Source organism: Symphalangus syndactylus, chromosome X (genome assembly GCF_028878055.3).
Source record: "Symphalangus syndactylus isolate Jambi chromosome X, NHGRI_mSymSyn1-v2.1_pri, whole genome shotgun sequence".
NCBI lineage: Eukaryota > Metazoa > Chordata > Mammalia > Primates > Hylobatidae > Symphalangus > Symphalangus syndactylus.
The window spans coordinates 152,399,418-152,423,803 of NC_072447.2; the positions used below are offsets into that span (position 1 = coordinate 152,399,418).

At 53.5% G+C, this 24,386-nt stretch overlaps 2 protein-coding genes across 2 annotated transcripts; both read left to right on the forward strand.

Annotated features, from left to right (window-relative positions):
- Positions 1 to 1,296: 1,296 nt before the first annotated feature.
- LOC129476166 (heat shock transcription factor, X-linked-like) lies at positions 1,297 to 9,394 on the forward strand. Its single transcript, XM_055268823.2, has 3 exons — positions 1,297 to 1,384; positions 5,499 to 7,374; positions 8,213 to 9,394. Exons 2-3 carry the CDS (start codon positions 6,835 to 6,837, stop codon positions 8,954 to 8,956), a joined length of 1,284 nt encoding a protein of 427 aa, XP_055124798.1. The 5' UTR covers positions 1,297 to 1,384; positions 5,499 to 6,834; the 3' UTR covers positions 8,957 to 9,394.
- A 4,648-nt stretch (positions 9,395 to 14,042) lies between these two features.
- On the forward strand, positions 14,043 to 22,140 carry LOC129476182 (heat shock transcription factor, X-linked-like). The gene is made up of 3 exons (XM_055268872.2): positions 14,043 to 14,130; positions 18,245 to 20,120; positions 20,959 to 22,140. Exons 2-3 carry the CDS (start codon positions 19,581 to 19,583, stop codon positions 21,700 to 21,702), a joined length of 1,284 nt encoding a protein of 427 aa, XP_055124847.1. The 5' UTR covers positions 14,043 to 14,130; positions 18,245 to 19,580; the 3' UTR covers positions 21,703 to 22,140.
- Positions 22,141 to 24,386: the final 2,246 nt, after the last annotated feature.

Sequence of the window (24,386 nt, forward strand, 5' to 3'; positions counted from 1 at the left end):
CAGGGAAATCGAGGAGGTCTGTACCCTGCATAGATGGCAGATTACAGGATGGATAGGAGAAAGTGTTTAACATTCCACCCCACATCATTGCGCAATCTGAGGCAGCGCCACAGAATCTGATGCCAGTAGCCGTGGGGTAATATCACGACACCAGGAAATTTGAGTTGATTGAGACACTATGGCTCCAGAGTTCTGCTAACAACCACCTGAAACAAACTTAGTAGGAGAAGACCAGCCTTCCACGAAATTATTATTTTAATGGAATATAAAGAATGAACTAGGAATAGAATAGTAAGTATGTGTGAAGGCCACATACTATGAGTAGATATTAATAAAATCTGTGTGCATATATATAGTATAAAGTCTACAAATACAAACGAATATGTATCTAAAGATATATACACGTAAGTATATATAATTATACATCTATGATATAAAGATATATATGCATGTATATATACATATAAGCATAAATGTACATAATGTCTAAAACAGGTATGTATATAAACGTAGATATAAACAAAATGTACATATACTATATCTAATGTACACATACAATGTAAAATTTATTACCATATGAATGAGGATTAAAATATGAAAATCACTAATCTGGACTCTGCTGTGTTCGATACCTTCAAAACACATGGCTTCTCCAAATCTCTTGCTGCTGCTCAGCCTCTTCCGTGTAAAAATAAACCTTTTAGGACAAAAGGTTTGCAAAGTCTAGCTCTGGCTGGGGAGGAGCCCCCATGGGAAGGTGTGCATCTTCTCTCAGAGGTCCTACAATCACAGGTGCTGCAGCCCCCCAGGGAGCATCTAGCCTTGGACCCGCAGCCATTCTCTGCAACGCGTGCAGCCGGACAAATGCTCAAAGGTGACATAAACGGATCATCTCCCACCCATCACTTCATCGAAGAGCCAGGAGCCAGGAGGAGAACCCTCCTGAGTAGAGACTGAAGGTCCACCCTCCCCACATAGAGGGGCCACAGAATCCAGCTCAGCCCTTCCTGTCAGCCCTGGAAGACCCTGGCAATGTCGTCACCCCGACCACACCCCTCCCCTCACTGCCACCTCATGCGACTGGGAGTCAGAGACTTGGTCTGAGAGGAGCACACCCAATCGGCAGAAAATGGGGATCCAGACCCAGGTATCAAGGTCAGGACCCTCTGAGGGATGACTGAGGGCCCCTATCCCCATCCCCACCCTTACTCCACCAGAACCCGATTCAGCCCCTACTGTCAACCCAGGGAAGCCCCAGGCTTAGAGGCCGGATGTGACGTCACTGACACGCGCACTGGGGTCAGAGAGAAGGGAGAGGCCTCCTTCTGAGGGGCGGCTTCATACCGGTGGAGGGAAGCGGGCCCAGGCTCTGTGAGGAGTCAAGGTGAGGTGCTGAGGGAAGACTGAGAATGCCCCCGCCCCAGATAGAGGACCCCAAAGAACCAAGTGCCTTCTCCGCTCCCAGCCCTGTACCACCCGGGGGCTGATCTGGGGCTGACTTGTGAGGCTGGGCCGACCCCCTCCCTCCGCCGCTCAAGCTGCTGGGCACTCTGGAGTGAGAGCTTGGTGTGACCAGGGCAGGGCTGGTTAGGAGAGGGCAGGGCCCAGGCTCTGCCGGGCATCAAGGTCAGGACCCTGAGGGAGGGCTGCCCCCCCCCCCACCGAACCATGACCTACAGCCCCAGGTTCCCCAGCCCCATCCTCAGCCCCACTCTACACCCCACCCCACCCCACCCCACCCTAAACTCCACCCCACCCCCAACTCTCCCGCGGCAGAATCTGGTTCCACCTCTGTTGTCAACCCAGGGAAGCCCCAGGTGCCCGGATGTAAGGCCAGTGACTTGCACGCTGGGTGTCAGAGAGTAGCGGGGGGTCTCGCTGTGAGCGGTGGGTCGATATCGGCCGAGGGAAGCGGGCCCAGGCTCTGTGAGGAGGCAAGGTGAGACCCTGAGAGAGGACTCAAGAACACCCACCCCAGATAGAGGACCCCAAATAATACAGCACGGCCCCTGTGCCAGCCCTGGACAACCTGAGCTGGCGGAGTCGGGCTTATCAGGCTGGGCCCAGGCTCTGACTGGCATCAAGTTCAGAACCCTGAGGGAGGGCTGAATGCCTCCACACCCCTAACCCAGCCACCACCACCATGACCTACAGTCTCAGGTTCCCCACCTCCATCCTCAACCCCCCACTCCACCCCACCCCCAAGTCTCCCGTGGCAGAATCCGGTTTGGCCCCTGCTGTCAACCCAGGGAAGCTCCGGGTGCCCGGATGTAAGGCCTCTGACTTGCGCACTGGGGGCCAGAGAGTAGCAAGGGCTTGGTTCTGAGTGGTGGCTGAAGATCGGCAGAGGGAAGCGGGCCCAGGCTCTGTGGGGAGGCAAGGTGAGACGCTGAGGGAGGACTGAGGACGCCCCCACCCCAGATAGAGGGCCCCAAATAATCCAGCACCACCCCTGCTGCCAGCCCTGGACCACCCGGGGGCGGACTTCTCGGGCTGGGCCACCCTTCGCCACCTCACTGCTTAAGCCCCAGGGGACTCTGGGTCAGAGCTTGGTGTGACCAGGGCAGGACTGGTTGGGAGAGGGCAGGGGCCAGGCTCTGCCAGGCATCAGGGCCAGGACCCTGAGGGAGGGCTGAGGCCCCACAGAGGGAGTCACTGCCCCTGCAGTCAACCCTGGGACGTTCCGGGCATGGCAGTCAGGGAAGCGGATCCTGATATCTGCATCCTGGGCTGACCGAGGGAAGGGGGTTGGTATCGTTAGCATGGCCGCGGGAGAATAGAGGGAGGGTCCAGGTCCTGCTGGGAGACAAGGAAGGCCTGAGCGGACCCAGTACCCCAGGACAAGGGGCCCACCCGGCCCCTATCTGAGACCGAGGCCCCTCCTCATTCAGCCTCGGGAATCCGACAGATAGAGACTCAGGTCCACAGAGGGGTGGGGCCCAGCCCTCTAGGAGACCAGGGAAGGAACAAGACAGAGGACAGAGGGGACCCTGGAGTCCAGCTCGGTGGGGATCCTGGCCTGGGTGATCCCGGGCACGGTGGCCACATGTGGTGCATTGTGGCTGGTGGGATCGGGTGTCAATGGGGACAGGGCTGTGGTACGAGGAGTGGGGCCTCAGGTGAGCAGAAGGAGGAGTCCCAGAGGCCTGAGGAAGGATTCACCAGACCTCTCATCCCAGACCTAGGAAACCTGCCCCTGCTGTCAGTCTTGGGAGGCCCCAGGCAGGACTGTGAGGAAGGGAAGTGCCCTGTCCACCCCCAACACACAGTTTCTCAAAGAGGGTCTAAGGGAGAAATTGGCCTTGGTCTGCAAGACTCATCTCTGGTTCAGCAAAATGGAAGGGGCCAGATTCTGTGAGGAGCAAATATGAATACCTAGAGGACACCGAGACCGACGAGGCCCCCTGAAACCTGCTCCTTTGGTCAGCCTTGGGTATCTCACGCATGAGTGACCATGAGGTGCCCCCTCACTTCTGCCTCCCAGGTCTCAGGGAGGTGGGGGCCTTGGTCCGAGGGGTTTCCTCAGCTCAGCAGAGGGAGCCACACCTGGTCAGCACAGGGTGGAATCCAGGGTCTTCCAGGAGTGACGGGGAGGAAGTTTGGTGAGGACTGAAGGTAAGAAGGTACCTCCACGCTCTCAGAAAAGAAAGGACCTCACAGACACTGGTGTCACCTGTTCTCAGCCCCAGGTGGCCCCAGGCAGGAATGGCATGAGGCATGGTCTCATTTCTCCCGTCGTGACTAGGGGTGAGAGGTCTGAGGGAGGTGAGTACCTTGATCCCAGAGGGCACTGAAAGATTCAACAGAGGGCTCCACACCTGGTCAGTAGAAGGAGGACTCCCAGGATCAGCAGGACCCGAGGTTTGCCCCGTTCATGAGGAATGGAGGTACCCCCAACCCAGAAAGAAGCCACCCCACAGAGTCTAGGTGAATTCTGTTCTTAGATGTGGGGGCCGGGGGGGTAGCTGATCAGGGATGGTGCTAAGTGGCAAGCTCACTTGCACCACGGCAGGAAGTTGAGGAGCCCTCAGGGGGATGAGGCATTGGTGTCAAGGGAGATGTCTGCTCATCTCAAGGGTTTGAGGGTCGAGTAAGTAGAAGCCCCAGCAGAAGTAAAGATGAATAACCCACAGGAGGACTTTGGAACACCCACCTCATACCTGAAGGATTCAGCTGGTGGGGTCAGCCGTGGACACCCCACGCAGGGGTGACAGATGTGGGGCCTCCTCACCTCTGTTTCTGGATCTCAGGGAGGTGAGGACTTTGTTCTCAGAGGGTGTGTGGACAAAACAGGGAGGCACTGTGTTCAACAGACACAGTGGTCCCAGGATTGGAGAGCAGTCCAGGTGAGGAACCTAAGGGAGGATTGAGGGTACCTCCAGGCCAGAGAAACTCTCAGATCAAGAGAGTTTGCCCTGCCCCTACTGTCACCCCAGAGAACCCAGGCAGGACTGTCTGCTGAGGTCCCTCCTTTATCCTGGGATCATTGGTGTCAGGGAGGGCTGGCCTTGGTCTGAGGGGGCTGCACTCAAGTCAGCAGAGGGAGGGTCCCAGGCCCTGCCAGGAGTCCAGGTGCAGACTGAGGGGACCCCACTCACCAAACACAGAGGACCTAGCCCCACCCTGCCCCTTCTGTCAGCTGAGGGAAGCCGCTGGGTGGATGGACTCCCCTCACTTCCTCTTCAGGTGTCTCCTGGAGATAGGGCCTCAGGTCAACAGGGGGAGGGTTCCAGACCCTGCAGGCATCAAGATGAGGACCGGGCAGTATCCTCACCCCAGGACACATGGACCCCATTGAATTTGGACATCTCTTACTGTACTTCCGAGGAAACCCTGGGCAGGTGTGGGCAGATGTTGGTTGGGGCATGTCCTTCTGTTCCATATCAGGGATGTGAGCTCTTGATCCGAGAGATTCTCAGGCGAGTAGAGGAGTGGAGTCCAGTCCCTGCCAGGAGAAAGGTGAGGGCCCTGAGTGAGCGCAGAGGGGACCATCTGCCCCAAAGGTGTGTAGAACTCAAGAGTGTCCTGCCCGCCCTCTTGACAGCACTGAGGGACCGGGGCTCTACCTGCAGTCTGCAGCCTAAGGGCCCCTCGATTCCTCTTCCGGGAGCTCCAGGAAGCAGTCAGGCCTTGGTCTGAGACAGTGTCCTCAGGTCACAGAGCAGAGGAGGCCCAGGCAGTGTCAGCAGTGAAGGTGAAGTGTTCACCCTGAATGTGCACCAAGGGCCCCACCTGCCCCAGCACACATGGGACCCCATAGCACCTGGCCCCATTCACCCTACTGTCACTCATAGAGCCTTGATCTCTGCAGGCTAGCTGCACGCTGAGTAGCCCTCTCACTTCCTCCTTCAGATTCTCAGGGGACAGGCTGACCAGGAGGACAGGAGCCCCAAGAGGCCCCAGAGCAGCACTGAAGAAGACCTGTAAGTCAGCCTTTGTTAGAACCTCCAAGGTTCGGTTCTCAGCTGAAGTCTCTCACACACTCCCTCTCTCCCCAGGCCTGTGGGTTCTCCATCACCCAGCTCCTGCCCACGCTCCTGACTGCTGCCTTGACCAGAGTCATCATGTCTCTTGAGCAGAGGAGTCCGCCCTGCAAGCCTATACGTCCCACTGGATCCTCACAGCCCCGGGAAGCAGGTGCTACTACTCTTATCCCCGGGAGGAGACGGAGGCCGAGAGAGGTTAAGTGACGTGCCCAAGTCACACAGCTCGGCAGCGGCCAGGTTGAGACACCAGCATCAGCAGTCTGTTTGCAGACCCCTCACTGTCACCCCCTGAGCCAGTGCATCTTGGGCCCTGCGGTCAGGATGTCTCAAGCGTGGAGGCATCACCGGTTCGTGGCAGTCTCTGGAAGATCCCTGAGCTCTGTGCCCAGAATCGAGTCGGGGGAGTCTGTGCAGAGGTGGCCCTGTGTGTGGGGACAGTGTACGACACAGACACTGCTTTGGATGGACACCTCTCCCGTGACCTCCTAGCATCCGATCCCAAAGGAACAACTGTTGCAGAGATGGACCACTAGGCACAAACCCATGTGCGTTTCTCTGGAGACACTGGCCAAGGAAAACAAGACATGCTCAAAGGCCAACAGCTGCATGCCCCACCACGATGTGACTGCAGAGACCCGGGGTGTAGAAGGGTGTCTCTGCTTGGTGGGGGGACACGTGCAGGCCGAGGAGAGGCAGGAAGAAGGCTGCCTCCGACTCCCCACTGGACTGCATGGCGACGGTGTGTGCTGGGGCAGTCAGCTAAGCCATTTGCCTAAGTGGCTGTCGGGTATCTGCGTGCTGGGGACCGACAGTGTGGGTGTGTTAGGAGGATCTGTATGGAGCACATTGCTGCCTCTGGCTAGGACAGGGTGGAAAGGGTGGCGTGGCTACAGCCTGACCCGTGGGCATTGTCCTACCCTTTATTCTGTGCTTCAAAGTGTCAGTCATGTGCTGGGGTCTGTGGGCCCATGACTCAGATGGTGAGCTCTGACCTTCCTGAGCCAGGGCTTTCCTGTAGTTCTGCCTGGCTCAGGAGCTCTAGGACAAGGGGACCGCTCCAGGTCTGCACCTAAGGTGTGGCAGGGCCCCTTGGCACTCCTGTGCACTAGTGTCATCTTTCCCATTGAAATGACTGTGAGGATCGGAATGTGCACATGCAGATGGGCAGCTACTTGTCTGCCTTGGCCCTTTATTACATAACTTGCTGGGTGTGTGGAGATGCCACCCCTCCCTCGGCAGTCAGAGCCCCTTTATGATGTCATGGGGCTGGTTACATGACTGCCAAGGGGTGCTGCTGGCCACACTGCACTAGCAAGTTTGCCAGTTGGAGGACTAGCCATCATTGATCATGGCTCGCTGTGAAGAAAGAAATTTGAGAGGACAGGGTCACGGCTTGGAAAGGGTGCCTTTTCCTCCCCAATTGCACTCAGAGACCTACCTTCACCCAGCAGATCCTTCCCCTGCCTGGCACCACCCAGTGTCCACTGGGAGCCCTAACTTCATGCTGCTGACAGAAGAAATCGCTTTCCAACCTCTGGCCGAGGCAGCTTCGTTCAGAAGGCCGCACCCTGACGGTGACGTCCCGCCCCAGGGAGCAGATAATCTCCTCTCCCTCCCCTTTCCGCAGAAACTGTGGAGACTGGTCAGCAGCAACCAGTTTTCGTCCATCTGGTGGGATGACAGTGGGACTTGTATAGTGATCAATCAAAAACTCTTTGAAAAGGAGATTCTCAAAAGGGACGTCGCACACAAAGTGTTTGCCACAAATTCGATAAAGAGCTTCTTCCACCAGCTAAACTTGCATGGCTTCCGAAAATGGCGTCAATGCACTTTCAGGACCTTCACCCGCATTTTCTCCACAAACAGGCCGGTCTCCATCTCGAATAAGGTAATGAACGACAAGCCTCTGGGGGGGGTTAAGTCGGTGGGCTCTGGGGCCTGGTCGGGTGGAAGTCCCAGGACTGCCTCCTGGGAAGTGGGCGACCTCAGGCAGGGTGTGGGGCCATCACTGTGGGCTTGTGTCCCCCTCTGGGTGGAGGTGACATGAACTAAGAGCGAATGTGGGGAGAGGGCTGAGGATGGTACCTGCCCCTCTCGAGTGTGTAAAATATCACAGGTGCTAAGTAGCCATATCTGCATGTCCTCCTGCCCCGGGCCAGCCATGTCGTCTGGTGGTTGCTGTGTCCCCCTGACTCCATAGCGCTTTACCGTGTGAGGTGAGCAGGCCAGGGGAGTCTGGTATTTGTACCACTGTCACCCTAGCTGGTGTCTGGAGAAGTGCTCAAGTTGAAGTGCTGAAGGGCGCCTGGCGCAGGAGGTGCAGATGCTCCTGCTGCCCTTGGTAGGTGGGCCCCTGGTGTGGAAGAGCCAGTGCCCAGGGCCTCCAGCCCAGCCGGGGTGCATTCTGTTGCCAGCCGACACTGCATGGGGGAGGCCCAGAATCTTCTTCCCTCCTGGTCTGCAACTTCAAAGACCCTTTCCGCTGGCCATGGACACCCTAATCTGCCATTTTGAGGCTTTTTCCAAGACGGAAAGGCCCGCCACAACTTGGTAAACCTTGACGATGTGAACGCGAGTCCCCAGCTTCCTTTGGGGACTGGGACCTTTTCCAGAAAGGCCTCCTGGGCCAGCAGAGTTCTCTTGCACAGGGGCGTAGATGGTTGGTAGTTGTAGTCCATCCTTGTGACTTGCAGTTTCCTTTTGTTTATTTAAACTTTGACTTACAGTTAGAGTTCTACTGCCATCCTTACTTTCAAAGAGACTCCCCTCACCTCCTCGTGAGGATGAAGAGAAGAGTGGGCGTCAAGTCTGCACCAAGACATCAGGAGGAGGACAAGCCAGAAGCTGCTGGATCCTGTCTGGCACCAGCAGACACTGAGCAACAAGATCACACATCTCCGAATGAGAATGACCAGGTCACACTGCAACACCAGGAACCGGCCGGTCCCAACACCCAAATCAGGAGTGGCTCTGCTCCACCAGCAACTCCTGTGATGGTGCCCAATCCCGCCATGGCGAGTGACAACGCTCCAGCGACCCAGCCGGCGGGCGAGTGGTCAGAGGGCAGCCAGGCTCACGTCACTCCGGTGGCCACTGTCCCTGGGCCTGCAGCACTGCCCTTCCTCTATGTCCCTGGATATCCCACTCAGATGAATTCTTACGGGCCTGTGGTGGCCCTTCCCACAGCGTCCCCTAGTGCCCTTGCCATGGACACCACAGGACTTCCTGCACCTGGCATGCTGCCCTTTTGCCATCTCTGGGTACCGGTGACCCTAGTGGCTGCTGGGGCTGCACAGCCTGCTGCCTCCATGGCCATGTTCCCCCATCCCCCAGCTCTGCACCACCATTGCCCCCACAGCCACCGCATGTCACGGTACATGCCAGCTAGCGATGGGCCCAGGCGTACCCAGCCTATGCAGACCAGAGCACATAGAGGCGAGCATTTGGGCAGAATACGTGCTGGTCAATAAATGTGTCAGAAAATGAGTAATTTTCTGACTGCACAAAAAAGTCTTCATGGTCTCCATCCTTTTTCTTTCTTTGCAGTCCAGTACCCCGCTCTGACATCTTTGGCTTGCATGATAGAGACTTCAGCCTAACACGCCTCCCTGGAAAAGTGCCCAGGAGGTTCTCGAGAAGTTGCTGAGTTTTAGGAAGCCCCTCAGACATCCTGCCTCTGCTCATTAAAAATTATCTGGAGCTGGCTGGGCGCGGTGGCTCACATCTGTAACCCCAGCACTTTGGGAGGCTGAGGCGGGTGGATCACAAGCTCAGGAGATGGAGACCGTCCTGGCTAACACGGAGAAACCCCGTCTGTACTAAAAATACAAAAAATTAGCCGGGCGTGGTGGCGGGAGCCTGTAGTCACAGCTACTCGGGAGGCTGAGGCAGGAGAATGGCATGAACCCGGGAGGCGGAGCTTGCAGCGAGCCGAGATCGCACCACTGCACTCCAGCCTGGGTGACAGAGCAAGACTCCGTCTCAAAAAAAAAAAAAAAAAAATTACCTGGAGTTGCTCGCTGAGTGCCAATTGTGCTGCTAGCATTGCCGGCCGAGGGTTCACAATGACACTGTGTTGCTGGCCATTCCTTGTCATGGTGGTGCCTTTATATAACAGGATCTTCACTTTACATACAGATGAGATCACGTCTGGCTTTGTCATTGAGTTAAAAAGTGCCCTTGATAGTTGTGGCGGTGACACATACTACCAAGGAGTCCTACAGGTTTGCAGTTTAGAGGGTGCTCATTAGTGTCTGGTGGACAGGATTTACGTTTGGCTTTTATGTCTGTACTGGATCTGGTGGGGTTTTTTACTTCCTTCCTTGATTCCCCCACTATGCCCCCACTTTTTCTTTCTTGTTTTCCTTTCCTTTCCTTTCCTTTTTTCTTTCTCTTTCTCTCTTTCTTTCTCTCTCTCTCTGCTTCCTTCCTTCCTTCCTTCCTTCCTTCCTTCCTTCCTTCCTTCCTTCCTTCCTTCCGTCTCTCTCTCTCTCTCTCCCTTTCCCTCCCTTCCTTCCTTCTCCTTCTTTCTTTTGGAGCCAAAAATTAATTTAAAAGATGTCATGTCATGTTTTAACTTAGGAAGCAGCCTTTTCTGGTCACTTGGGGTGTTCATCTTAGAACACATGCTATCATCGACAAACCTCTTTGAATGATCAGAAGAAACAGATTCAAGTCCTTACCATAGACACAACTGGGCACAGACATCAAAAGAGCTCTGAAATCAGGGCGTGCAGAGAGCCCCAACACCCACACACCAGAACCCAGAGGTATCCCTGCCTGTGATTTTTAATTTGACAGTAGGTGGCAGAGTCCTGGGAGACGTGGGAAGAGGCCATAAGAGAATGCAGACATGGGAATGGATTAATCCAGAGTCCAGCCAGGTCTGCATCTCCCTGTCTCGGCCTGCTCACTTACAAATGGGTGCTCATTTACAAATCGGTGTGAATCACATTTCATCATTTGTGAGCTCCTTAGTTTCCAAGAAGTACAATTTTCTCATGTGTTTCTTGGACTTTATACATATGCCTCCAGAGTTTGAATCATGCAAAGATGCTGCCACTTAAAAACCTCTTTCCTACAAACTTATACCCCTCCGATCCTGGTTTTCCTGTGAATCTCAGCCGGGCACGGTGGCTCACGCCTGTCATCCCAGCACTTTGGGAGACTGAGGCAGGTGGATCATGAGGTCAGGAGTTCAAGACCAGCCTGGCCAAGATGGTGAAATCCTGTCTCTACTAAAAATACAAAAATTAGCCGGGCACGTTTGCAGGCACCTGTAATCCCAGCTACTCGGGAGGCTGAGGCAGGAGAATCGCTTGAACTCAGGGGGTAGAGATTGCAGTGAGTCGAGATCACGCCACTGCACTCCAGGCTGGGGGACAGAGTGAGGCTCCATCTCCAAAAAAAAAAAAAAAAAAAAAAAAATACTGTTAGAAGAATGGAAAAAACGATATAGATGGAGAGAAAATATTAGTAATCTGATGTCTGATAAAGAACTCATATGCTGAATAAACACCAAACTTTTAACATTCAACCTTTGAAAACAAAGAATCCAACTAAAGATGTAAATGATTTGAAGACATTCACCAATGAAGACACGCAGAAATACACATAGATTCACCAATGAAGATACACACGTGAAAAGATGATCACCATAATTATTCACTAATAATGCAAATGTCAACAGCACTAAGATTCCTCTACCCACCTAGTACAATGGATAGAATTCAAATACCTGAGAATATCAAATTCTGGAGAGGATGTGGAATTCTCATTCATAGCTGGTAGACAAGAAAAATGTTTCATTCACTCTAGAAGGCCTTTTGGCCCTTTCTTATGTAGTAAAACATAGACTTACCTTTAGATCCATCAGTCGTACTCCTAGGTTTTACCTAAGTGAATTGGAAACTTTGGTTCTCACATGGAAGATCGTGTACACGAATGTATATAGTAGTTTATTCATAATCACCAACCAAGATGTCCTTGAAGAGGTGAATGGATAAAACCAATGGTACTTCCACAAACTGAAAGTGTATTCAAAGTTCAATCTACCCTCAAATATTCCAGGACAGGAAATTTTGGAGGCCCGTTCAGCCAAGTGGCAAGGGAAAATGAATCACTGTCTTATCTCAACTCTTCCAATGCATCCAAAATGGGCAATTGTTTAACTCATTCTCCCAGGCTCGCTCTCCTAGATTCATAAACAGATGAAGGCACCCGAGCACTCATGAAAAGAATTTGTGAGGCAAGTGTTCACACATATCACAGCAAATGTCATAAACAGATAATCACATATCCAACACAACAGTGGATTAAACGAACAAGCCGCCTGTATGCATGGAATAAAAATACGATGAAATGTTAGAAAAAAATTCAATTCTAATTCCCTGCATACAAGATAGACTAGAAAAAAACATTCAGTCATGGCAATGGGTACAGGCAAAGGCTCTGAAATGAATTCTATGTAAGTACAAATTAACAATGTTAAGCAAACTAACATTAAAAGGAACTTCCATTTCCTCAAATCGGCAGCAAGCATACATAAATGTGAAATGTCAGAAGCTCTGCCATTCACGGCAGTGACAAGTCGTTGACCTATGCTGTCACCACTACCACCTACATCTGCAGTGAATATGAAAATGAAAAAGAGACAGAGCTATGGATGTCAAAATGAAAATGAGATATGAAGACTGCTAAGAAATAGTATTTGTTAACTATATGATTATCTACATAGAAAATTCAAAGGAATAGACACATTGAATATTCAAATGAATAAAAGACTTCAGAAAACGTCATATAGAAGGTGATTACAGCAAAATCATGAGCCTTGCCACACAGAAGCAACTTAGTGCATAAAATAGAAAATAGAAAATATACCATTCACAGCAGCATTAAAATCCAAAATGGAAGTAAGAAGAGCCTAACAAGACCTTCATGGAAGCAACTGTGCAAAGTTGCTGATAGACTCAGGAAATAATCTCAAGTAAATGGATCTGTATACCATATTCCTTGATGGGGAACAGAATATGGCAAAGATGTAAACGCTACTTAAATTAAATACAGAGTGAGTGCCTTAACTGTCATTGCCAAAGTGACAACCAAGCTCAGGTTGCTGTGCTCTGCTCCCCAAATCAACCCCGGAAAAATATAGAAGGGAAAAGATTAAAAAAAAAAAAAAAAACATCAAAACAGAGAAAGCCCTGGGGATGACTGAAGCCTGTGCTAAACTAGTACTTGTGTTTTGGGTCCAGGGAGCAGCAGGGAAATCGAGGAGGTCTGTACCCTGCATAGATGGCAGATTACAGGATGGATAGGAGAAAGTGTTTAACATTCCACCCCACATCATTGCGCAATCTGAGGCAGCGCCACAGAATCTGATGCCAGTAGCCGTGGGGTAATATCACGACACCAGGAAATTTGAGTTGATTGAGACACTATGGCTCCAGAGTTCTGCTAACAACCACCTGAAACAAACTTAGTAGGAGAAGACCAGCCTTCCACGAAATTATTATTTTAATGGAATATAAAGAATGAACTAGGAATAGAATAGTAAGTATGTGTGAAGGCCACATACTATGAGTAGATATTAATAAAATCTGTGTGCATATATATAGTATAAAGTCTACAAATACAAACGAATATGTATCTAAAGATATATACACGTAAGTATATATAATTATACATCTATGATATAAAGATATATATGCATGTATATATACATATAAGCATAAATGTACATAATGTCTAAAACAGGTATGTATATAAACGTAGATATAAACAAAATGTACATATACTATATCTAATGTACACATACAATGTAAAATTTATTACCATATGAATGAGGATTAAAATATGAAAATCACTAATCTGGACTCTGCTGTGTTCGATACCTTCAAAACACATGGCTTCTCCAAATCTCTTGCTGCTGCTCAGCCTCTTCCGTGTAAAAATAAACCTTTTAGGACAAAAGGTTTGCAAAGTCTAGCTCTGGCTGGGGAGGAGCCCCCATGGGAAGGTGTGCATCTTCTCTCAGAGGTCCTACAATCACAGGTGCTGCAGCCCCCCAGGGAGCATCTAGCCTTGGACCCGCAGCCATTCTCTGCAACGCGTGCAGCCGGACAAATGCTCAAAGGTGACATAAACGGATCATCTCCCACCCATCACTTCATCGAAGAGCCAGGAGCCAGGAGGAGAACCCTCCTGAGTAGAGACTGAAGGTCCACCCTCCCCACATAGAGGGGCCACAGAATCCAGCTCAGCCCTTCCTGTCAGCCCTGGAAGACCCTGGCAATGTCGTCACCCCGACCACACCCCTCCCCTCACTGCCACCTCATGCGACTGGGAGTCAGAGACTTGGTCTGAGAGGAGCACACCCAATCGGCAGAAAATGGGGATCCAGACCCAGGTATCAAGGTCAGGACCCTCTGAGGGATGACTGAGGGCCCCTATCCCCATCCCCACCCTTACTCCACCAGAACCCGATTCAGCCCCTACTGTCAACCCAGGGAAGCCCCAGGCTTAGAGGCCGGATGTGACGTCACTGACACGCGCACTGGGGTCAGAGAGAAGGGAGAGGCCTCCTTCTGAGGGGCGGCTTCATACCGGTGGAGGGAAGCGGGCCCAGGCTCTGTGAGGAGTCAAGGTGAGGTGCTGAGGGAAGACTGAGAATGCCCCCGCCCCAGATAGAGGACCCCAAAGAACCAAGTGCCTTCTCCGCTCCCAGCCCTGTACCACCCGGGGGCTGATCTGGGGCTGACTTGTGAGGCTGGGCCGACCCCCTCCCTCCGCCGCTCAAGCTGCTGGGCACTCTGGAGTGAGAGCTTGGTGTGACCAGGGCAGGGCTGGTTAGGAGAGGGCAGGGCCCAGGCTCTGCCGGGCATCAAGGTCAGGACCCTGAGGGAGGGCTGCCCCCCCCCCCACCGAACCATGACCTACAGCCCCAGGTTCCCCAGCCCCATCCTCAGCCCCACTCTACACCCCACCCCACCCCACCCCACCCTAAACTCCACCCCACCCCCAACTCTCCCGCGGCAGAATCTGGTTCCACCTCTGTTGTCAACCCAGGGAAGCCCCAGGTGCCCGGATGTAAGGCCAGTGACTTGCACGCTGGGTGTCAGAGAGTAGCGGGGGGTCTCGCTGTGAGCGGTGGGTCGATATCGGCCGAGGGAAGCGGGCCCAGGCTCTGTGAGGAGGCAAGGTGAGACCCTGAGAGAGGACTCAAGAACACCCACCCCAGATAGAGGACCCCAAATAATACAGCACGGCCCCTGTGCCAGCCCTGGACAACCTGAGCTGGCGGAGTCGGGCTTATCAGGCTGGGCCCAGGCTCTGACTGGCATCAAGTTCAGAACCCTGAGGGAGGGCTGAATGCCTCCACACCCCTAACCCAGCCACCACCACCATGACCTACAGTCTCAGGTTCCCCACCTCCATCCTCAACCCCCCACTCCACCCCACCCCCAAGTCTCCCGTGGCAGAATCCGGTTTGGCCCCTGCTGTCAACCCAGGGAAGCTCCGGGTGCCCGGATGTAAGGCCTCTGACTTGCGCACTGGGGGCCAGAGAGTAGCAAGGGCTTGGTTCTGAGTGGTGGCTGAAGATCGGCAGAGGGAAGCGGGCCCAGGCTCTGTGGGGAGGCAAGGTGAGACGCTGAGGGAGGACTGAGGACGCCCCCACCCCAGATAGAGGGCCCCAAATAATCCAGCACCACCCCTGCTGCCAGCCCTGGACCACCCGGGGGCGGACTTCTCGGGCTGGGCCACCCTTCGCCACCTCACTGCTTAAGCCCCAGGGGACTCTGGGTCAGAGCTTGGTGTGACCAGGGCAGGACTGGTTGGGAGAGGGCAGGGGCCAGGCTCTGCCAGGCATCAGGGCCAGGACCCTGAGGGAGGGCTGAGGCCCCACAGAGGGAGTCACTGCCCCTGCAGTCAACCCTGGGACGTTCCGGGCATGGCGGTCAGGGAAGCGGATCCTGATATCTGCATCCTGGGCTGACCGAGGGAAGGGGGTTGGTATCGTTAGCATGGCCGCGGGAGAATAGAGGGAGGGTCCAGGTCCTGCTGGGAGACAAGGAAGGCCTGAGCGGACCCAGTACCCCAGGACAAGGGGCCCACCCGGCCCCTATCTGAGACCGAGGCCCCTCCTCATTCAGCCTCGGGAATCCGACAGATAGAGACTCAGGTCCACAGAGGGGTGGGGCCCAGCCCTCTAGGAGACCAGGGAAGGAACAAGACAGAGGACAGAGGGGACCCTGGAGTCCAGCTCGGTGGGGATCCTGGCCTGGGTGATCCCGGGCACGGTGGCCACATGTGGTGCATTGTGGCTGGTGGGATCGGGTGTCAATGGGGACAGGGCTGTGGTACGAGGAGTGGGGCCTCAGGTGAGCAGAAGGAGGAGTCCCAGAGGCCTGAGGAAGGATTCACCAGACCTCTCATCCCAGACCTAGGAAACCTGCCCCTGCTGTCAGTCTTGGGAGGCCCCAGGCAGGACTGTGAGGAAGGGAAGTGCCCTGTCCACCCCCAACACACAGTTTCTCAAAGAGGGTCTAAGGGAGAAATTGGCCTTGGTCTGCAAGACTCATCTCTGGTTCAGCAAAATGGAAGGGGCCAGATTCTGTGAGGAGCAAATATGAATACCTAGAGGACACCGAGACCGACGAGGCCCCCTGAAACCTGCTCCTTTGGTCAGCCTTGGGTATCTCACGCATGAGTGACCATGAGGTGCCCCCTCACTTCTGCCTCCCAGGTCTCAGGGAGGTGGGGGCCTTGGTCCGAGGGGTTTCCTCAGCTCAGCAGAGGGAGCCACACCTGGTCAGCACAGGGTGGAATCCAGGGTCTTCCAGGAGTGACGGGGAGGAAGTTTGGTGAGGACTGAAGGTAAGAAGGTACCTCCACGCTCTCAGAAAAGAAAGGACCTCACAGACACTGGTGTCACCTGTTCTCAGCCCCAGGTGGCCCCAGGCAGGAATGGCATGAGGCATGGTCTCATTTCTCCCGTCGTGACTAGGGGTGAGAGGTCTGAGGGAGGTGAGTACCTTGATCCCAGAGGGCACTGAAAGATTCAACAGAGGGCTCCACACCTGGTCAGTAGAAGGAGGACTCCCAGGATCAGCAGGACCCGAGGTTTGCCCCGTTCATGAGGAATGGAGGTACCCCCAACCCAGAAAGAAGCCACCCCACAGAGTCTAGGTGAATTCTGTTCTTAGATGTGGGGGCCGGGGGGGTAGCTGATCAGGGATGGTGCTAAGTGGCAAGCTCACTTGCACCACGGCAGGAAGTTGAGGAGCCCTCAGGGGGATGAGGCATTGGTGTCAAGGGAGATGTCTGCTCATCTCAAGGGTTTGAGGGTCGAGTAAGTAGAAGCCCCAGCAGAAGTAAAGATGAATAACCCACAGGAGGACTTTGGAACACCCACCTCATACCTGAAGGATTCAGCTGGTGGGGTCAGCCGTGGACACCCCACGCAGGGGTGACTGATGTGGGGCCTCCTCACCTCTGTTTCTGGATCTCAGGGAGGTGAGGACTTTGTTCTCAGAGGGTGTGTGGACAAAACAGGGAGGCACTGTGTTCAACAGACACAGTGGTCCCAGGATTGGAGAGCAGTCCAGGTGAGGAACCTAAGGGAGGATTGAGGGTACCTCCAGGCCAGAGAAACTCTCAGATCAAGAGAGTTTGCCCTGCCCCTACTGTCACCCCAGAGAACCCAGGCAGGACTGTCTGCTGAGGTCCCTCCTTTATCCTGGGATCATTGGTGTCAGGGAGGGCTGGCCTTGGTCTGAGGGGGCTGCACTCAAGTCAGCAGAGGGAGGGTCCCAGGCCCTGCCAGGAGTCCAGGTGCAGACTGAGGGGACCCCACTCACCAAACACAGAGGACCTAGCCCCACCCTGCCCCTTCTGTCAGCTGAGGGAAGCCGCTGGGTGGATGGACTCCCCTCACTTCCTCTTCAGGTGTCTCCTGGAGATAGGGCCTCAGGTCAACAGGGGGAGGGTTCCAGACCCTGCAGGCATCAAGATGAGGACCGGGCAGTATCCTCACCCCAGGACACATGGACCCCATTGAATTTGGACATCTCTTACTGTACTTCCGAGGAAACCCTGGGCAGGTGTGGGCAGATGTTGGTTGGGGCATGTCCTTCTGTTCCATATCAGGGATGTGAGCTCTTGATCCGAGAGATTCTCAGGCGAGTAGAGGAGTGGAGTCCAGTCCCTGCCAGGAGAAAGGTGAGGGCCCTGAGTGAGCGCAGAGGGGACCATCTGCCCCAAAGGTGTGTAGAACTCAAGAGTGTCCTGCCCGCCCTCTTGACAGCACTGAGGGACCGGGGCTCTACCTGCAGTCTGCAGCCTAAGGGCCCCTCGATTCCTCTTCCGGGAGCTCCAGGAAGCAGTCAGGCCTTGGTCTGAGACAGTGTCCTCAGGTCACAGAGCAGAGGAGGCCCAGGCAGTGTCAGCAGTGAAGGTGAAGTGTTCACCCTGAATGTGCACCAAGGGCCCCACCTGCCCCAGCACACATGGGACCCCATAGCACCTGGCCCCATTCACCCTACTGTCACTCATAGAGCCTTGATCTCTGCAGGCTAGCTGCACGCTGAGTAGCCCTCTCACTTCCTCCTTCAGATTCTCAGGGGACAGGCTGACCAGGAGGACAGGAGCCCCAAGAGGCCCCAGAGCAGCACTGAAGAAGACCTGTAAGTCAGCCTTTGTTAGAACCTCCAAGGTTCGGTTCTCAGCTGAAGTCTCTCACACACTCCCTCTCTCCCCAGGCCTGTGGGTTCTCCATCACCCAGCTCCTGCCCACGCTCCTGACTGCTGCCTTGACCAGAGTCATCATGTCTCTTGAGCAGAGGAGTCCGCCCTGCAAGCCTATACGTCCCACTGGATCCTCACAGCCCCGGGAAGCAGGTGCTACTACTCTTATCCCCGGGAGGAGACGGAGGCCGAGAGAGGTTAAGTGACGTGCCCAAGTCACACAGCTCGGCAGCGGCCAGGTTGAGACACCAGCATCAGCAGTCTGTTTGCAGACCCCTCACTGTCACCCCCTGAGCCAGTGCATCTTGGGCCCTGCGGTCAGGATGTCTCAAGCGTGGAGGCATCACCGGTTCGTGGCAGTCTCTGGAAGATCCCTGAGCTCTGTGCCCAGAATCGAGTCGGGGGAGTCTGTGCAGAGGTGGCCCTGTGTGTGGGGACAGTGTACGACACAGACACTGCTTTGGATGGACACCTCTCCCGTGACCTCCTAGCATCCGATCCCAAAGGAACAACTGTTGCAGAGATGGACCACTAGGCACAAACCCATGTGCGTTTCTCTGGAGACACTGGCCAAGGAAAACAAGACATGCTCAAAGGCCAACAGCTGCATGCCCCACCACGATGTGACTGCAGAGACCCGGGGTGTAGAAGGGTGTCTCTGCTTGGTGGGGGGACACGTGCAGGCCGAGGAGAGGCAGGAAGAAGGCTGCCTCCGACTCCCCACTGGACTGCATGGCGACGGTGTGTGCTGGGGCAGTCAGCTAAGCCATTTGCCTAAGTGGCTGTCGGGTATCTGCGTGCTGGGGACCGACAGTGTGGGTGTGTTAGGAGGATCTGTATGGAGCACATTGCTGCCTCTGGCTAGGACAGGGTGGAAAGGGTGGCGTGGCTACAGCCTGACCCGTGGGCATTGTCCTACCCTTTATTCTGTGCTTCAAAGTGTCAGTCATGTGCTGGGGTCTGTGGGCCCATGACTCAGATGGTGAGCTCTGACCTTCCTGAGCCAGGGCTTTCCTGTAGTTCTGCCTGGCTCAGGAGCTCTAGGACAAGGGGACCGCTCCAGGTCTGCACCTAAGGTGTGGCAGGGCCCCTTGGCACTCCTGTGCACTAGTGTCATCTTTCCCATTGAAATGACTGTGAGGATCGGAATGTGCACATGCAGATGGGCAGCTACTTGTCTGCCTTGGCCCTTTATTACATAACTTGCTGGGTGTGTGGAGATGCCACCCCTCCCTCGGCAGTCAGAGCCCCTTTATGATGTCATGGGGCTGGTTACATGACTGCCAAGGGGTGCTGCTGGCCACACTGCACTAGCAAGTTTGCCAGTTGGAGGACTAGCCATCATTGATCATGGCTCGCTGTGAAGAAAGAAATTTGAGAGGACAGGGTCACGGCTTGGAAAGGGTGCCTTTTCCTCCCCAATTGCACTCAGAGACCTACCTTCACCCAGCAGATCCTTCCCCTGCCTGGCACCACCCAGTGTCCACTGGGAGCCCTAACTTCATGCTGCTGACAGAAGAAATCGCTTTCCAACCTCTGGCCGAGGCAGCTTCGTTCAGAAGGCCGCACCCTGACGGTGACGTCCCGCCCCAGGGAGCAGATAATCTCCTCTCCCTCCCCTTTCCGCAGAAACTGTGGAGACTGGTCAGCAGCAACCAGTTTTCGTCCATCTGGTGGGATGACAGTGGGACTTGTATAGTGATCAATCAAAAACTCTTTGAAAAGGAGATTCTCAAAAGGGACGTCGCACACAAAGTGTTTGCCACAAATTCGATAAAGAGCTTCTTCCACCAGCTAAACTTGCATGGCTTCCGAAAATGGCGTCAATGCACTTTCAGGACCTTCACCCGCATTTTCTCCACAAACAGGCCGGTCTCCATCTCGAATAAGGTAATGAACGACAAGCCTCTGGGGGGGGTTAAGTCGGTGGGCTCTGGGGCCTGGTCGGGTGGAAGTCCCAGGACTGCCTCCTGGGAAGTGGGCGACCTCAGGCAGGGTGTGGGGCCATCACTGTGGGCTTGTGTCCCCCTCTGGGTGGAGGTGACATGAACTAAGAGCGAATGTGGGGAGAGGGCTGAGGATGGTACCTGCCCCTCTCGAGTGTGTAAAATATCACAGGTGCTAAGTAGCCATATCTGCATGTCCTCCTGCCCCGGGCCAGCCATGTCGTCTGGTGGTTGCTGTGTCCCCCTGACTCCATAGCGCTTTACCGTGTGAGGTGAGCAGGCCAGGGGAGTCTGGTATTTGTACCACTGTCACCCTAGCTGGTGTCTGGAGAAGTGCTCAAGTTGAAGTGCTGAAGGGCGCCTGGCGCAGGAGGTGCAGATGCTCCTGCTGCCCTTGGTAGGTGGGCCCCTGGTGTGGAAGAGCCAGTGCCCAGGGCCTCCAGCCCAGCCGGGGTGCATTCTGTTGCCAGCCGACACTGCATGGGGGAGGCCCAGAATCTTCTTCCCTCCTGGTCTGCAACTTCAAAGACCCTTTCCGCTGGCCATGGACACCCTAATCTGCCATTTTGAGGCTTTTTCCAAGACGGAAAGGCCCGCCACAACTTGGTAAACCTTGACGATGTGAACGCGAGTCCCCAGCTTCCTTTGGGGACTGGGACCTTTTCCAGAAAGGCCTCCTGGGCCAGCAGAGTTCTCTTGCACAGGGGCGTAGATGGTTGGTAGTTGTAGTCCATCCTTGTGACTTGCAGTTTCCTTTTGTTTATTTAAACTTTGACTTACAGTTAGAGTTCTACTGCCATCCTTACTTTCAAAGAGACTCCCCTCACCTCCTCGTGAGGATGAAGAGAAGAGTGGGCGTCAAGTCTGCACCAAGACATCAGGAGGAGGACAAGCCAGAAGCTGCTGGATCCTGTCTGGCACCAGCAGACACTGAGCAACAAGATCACACATCTCCGAATGAGAATGACCAGGTCACACTGCAACACCAGGAACCGGCCGGTCCCAACACCCAAATCAGGAGTGGCTCTGCTCCACCAGCAACTCCTGTGATGGTGCCCAATCCCGCCATGGCGAGTGACAACGCTCCAGCGACCCAGCCGGCGGGCGAGTGGTCAGAGGGCAGCCAGGCTCACGTCACTCCGGTGGCCACTGTCCCTGGGCCTGCAGCACTGCCCTTCCTCTATGTCCCTGGATATCCCACTCAGATGAATTCTTACGGGCCTGTGGTGGCCCTTCCCACAGCGTCCCCTAGTGCCCTTGCCATGGACACCACAGGACTTCCTGCACCTGGCATGCTGCCCTTTTGCCATCTCTGGGTACCGGTGACCCTAGTGGCTGCTGGGGCTGCACAGCCTGCTGCCTCCATGGCCATGTTCCCCCATCCCCCAGCTCTGCACCACCATTGCCCCCACAGCCACCGCATGTCACGGTACATGCCAGCTAGCGATGGGCCCAGGCGTACCCAGCCTATGCAGACCAGAGCACATAGAGGCGAGCATTTGGGCAGAATACGTGCTGGTCAATAAATGTGTCAGAAAATGAGTAATTTTCTGACTGCACAAAAAAGTCTTCATGGTCTCCATCCTTTTTCTTTCTTTGCAGTCCAGTACCCCGCTCTGACATCTTTGGCTTGCATGATAGAGACTTCAGCCTAACACGCCTCCCTGGAAAAGTGCCCAGGAGGTTCTCGAGAAGTTGCTGAGTTTTAGGAAGCCCCTCAGACATCCTGCCTCTGCTCATTAAAAATTATCTGGAGCTGGCTGGGCGCGGTGGCTCACATCTGTAACCCCAGCACTTTGGGAGGCTGAGGCGGGTGGATCACAAGCTCAGGAGATGGAGACCGTCCTGGCTAACACGGAGAAACCCCGTCTGTACTAAAAATACAAAAAATTAGCCGGGCGTGGTGGCGGGAGCCTGTAGTCACAGCTACTCGGGAGGCTGAGGCAGGAGAATGGCATGAACCCGGGAGGCGGAGCTTGCAGCGAGCCGAGATCGCACCACTGCACTCCAGCCTGGGTGACAGAGCAAGACTCCGTCTCAAAAAAAAAAAAAAAAAAAATTACCTGGAGTTGCTCGCTGAGTGCCAATTGTGCTGCTAGCATTGCCGGCCGAGGGTTCACAATGACACTGTGTTGCTGGCCATTCCTTGTCATGGTGGTGCCTTTATATAACAGGATCTTCACTTTACATACAGATGAGATCACGTCTGGCTTTGTCATTGAGTTAAAAAGTGCCCTTGATAGTTGTGGCGGTGACACATACTACCAAGGAGTCCTACAGGTTTGCAGTTTAGAGGGTGCTCATTAGTGTCTGGTGGACAGGATTTACGTTTGGCTTTTATGTCTGTACTGGATCTGGTGGGGTTTTTTACTTCCTTCCTTGATTCCCCCACTATGCCCCCACTTTTTCTTTCTTGTTTTCCTTTCCTTTCCTTTCCTTTTTTCTTTCTCTTTCTCTCTTTCTTTCTCTCTCTCTCTGCTTCCTTCCTTCCTTCCTTCCTTCCTTCGTTCCTTCCTTCCTTCCGTCTCTCTCTCTCTCTCTCTCTCTCCCTTTCCCTCCCTTCCTTCCTTCTCCTTCTTTCTTTTGGAGCCAAAAATTAATTTAAAAGATGTCATGTCATGTTTTAACTTAGGAAGCAGCCTTTTCTGGTCACTTGGGGTGTTCATCTTAGAACACATGCTATCATCGACAAACCTCTTTGAATGATCAGAAGAAACAGATTCAAGTCCTTACCATAGACACAACTGGGCACAGACATCAAAAGAGCTCTGAAATCAGGGCGTGCAGAGAGCCCCAACACCCACACACCAGAACCCAGAGGTATCCCTGCCTGTGATTTTTAATTTGACAGTAGGTGGCAGAGTCCTGGGAGACGTGGGAAGAGGCCATAAGAGAATGCAGACATGGGAATGGATTAATCCAGAGTCCAGCCAGGTCTGCATCTCCCTGTCTCGGCCTGCTCACTTACAAATGGGTGCTCATTTACAAATCGGTGTGAATCACATTTCATCATTTGTGAGCTCCTTAGTTTCCAAGAAGTACAATTTTCTCATGTGTTTCTTGGACTTTATACATATGCCTCCAGAGTTTGAATCATGCAAAGATGCTGCCACTTAAAAACCTCTTTCCTACAAACTTATACCCCTCCGATCCTGGTTTTCCTGTGAATCTCAGCCGGGCACGGTGGCTCACGCCTGTCATCCCAGCACTTTGGGAGACTGAGGCAGGTGGATCATGAGGTCAGGAGTTCAAGACCAGCCTGGCCAAGATGGTGAAATCCTGTCTCTACTAAAAATACAAAAATTAGCCGGGCACGTTTGCAGGCACCTGTAATCCCAGCTACTCGGGAGGCTGAGGCAGGAGAATCGCTTGAACTCAGGGGGTAGAGATTGCAGTGAGTCGAGATCACGCCACTGCACTCCAGGCTGGGGGACAGAGTGAGGCTCCATCTCCAAAAAAAAAAAAAAAAAAAAAAAAATACTGTTAGAAGAATGGAAAAAACGATATAGATGGAGAGAAAATATTAGTAATCTGATGTCTGATAAAGAACTCATATGCTGAATAAACACCAAACTTTTAACATTCAACCTTTGAAAACAAAGAATCCAACTAAAGATGTAAATGATTTGAAGACATTCACCAATGAAGACACGCAGAAATACACATACATTCACCAATGAAGATACACACGTGAAAAGATGATCACCATAATTATTCACTAATAATGCAAATGTCAACAGCACTAAGATTCCTCTACCCACCTAGTACAATGGATAGAATTCAAATACCTGAGAATATCAAATTCTGGAGAGGATGTGGAATTCTCATTCATAGCTGGTAGACAAGAAAAATGTTTCATTCACTCTAGAAGGCCTTTTGGCCCTTTCTTATGTAGTAAAACATAGACTTACCTTTAGATCCATCAGTCGTACTCCTAGGTTTTACCTAAGTGAATTGGAAACTTTGGTTCTCACATGGAAGATCGTGTACACGAATGTATATAGTAGTTTATTCATAATCACCAACCAAGATGTCCTTGAAGAGGTGAATGGATAAAACCAATGGTACTTCCACAAACTGAAAGTGTATTCAAAGTTCAATCTACCCTCAAATATTCCAGGACAGGAAATTTTGGAGGCCCGTTCAGCCAAGTGGCAAGGGAAAATGAATCACTGTCTTATCTCAACTCTTCTAATGCATCCAAAATGGG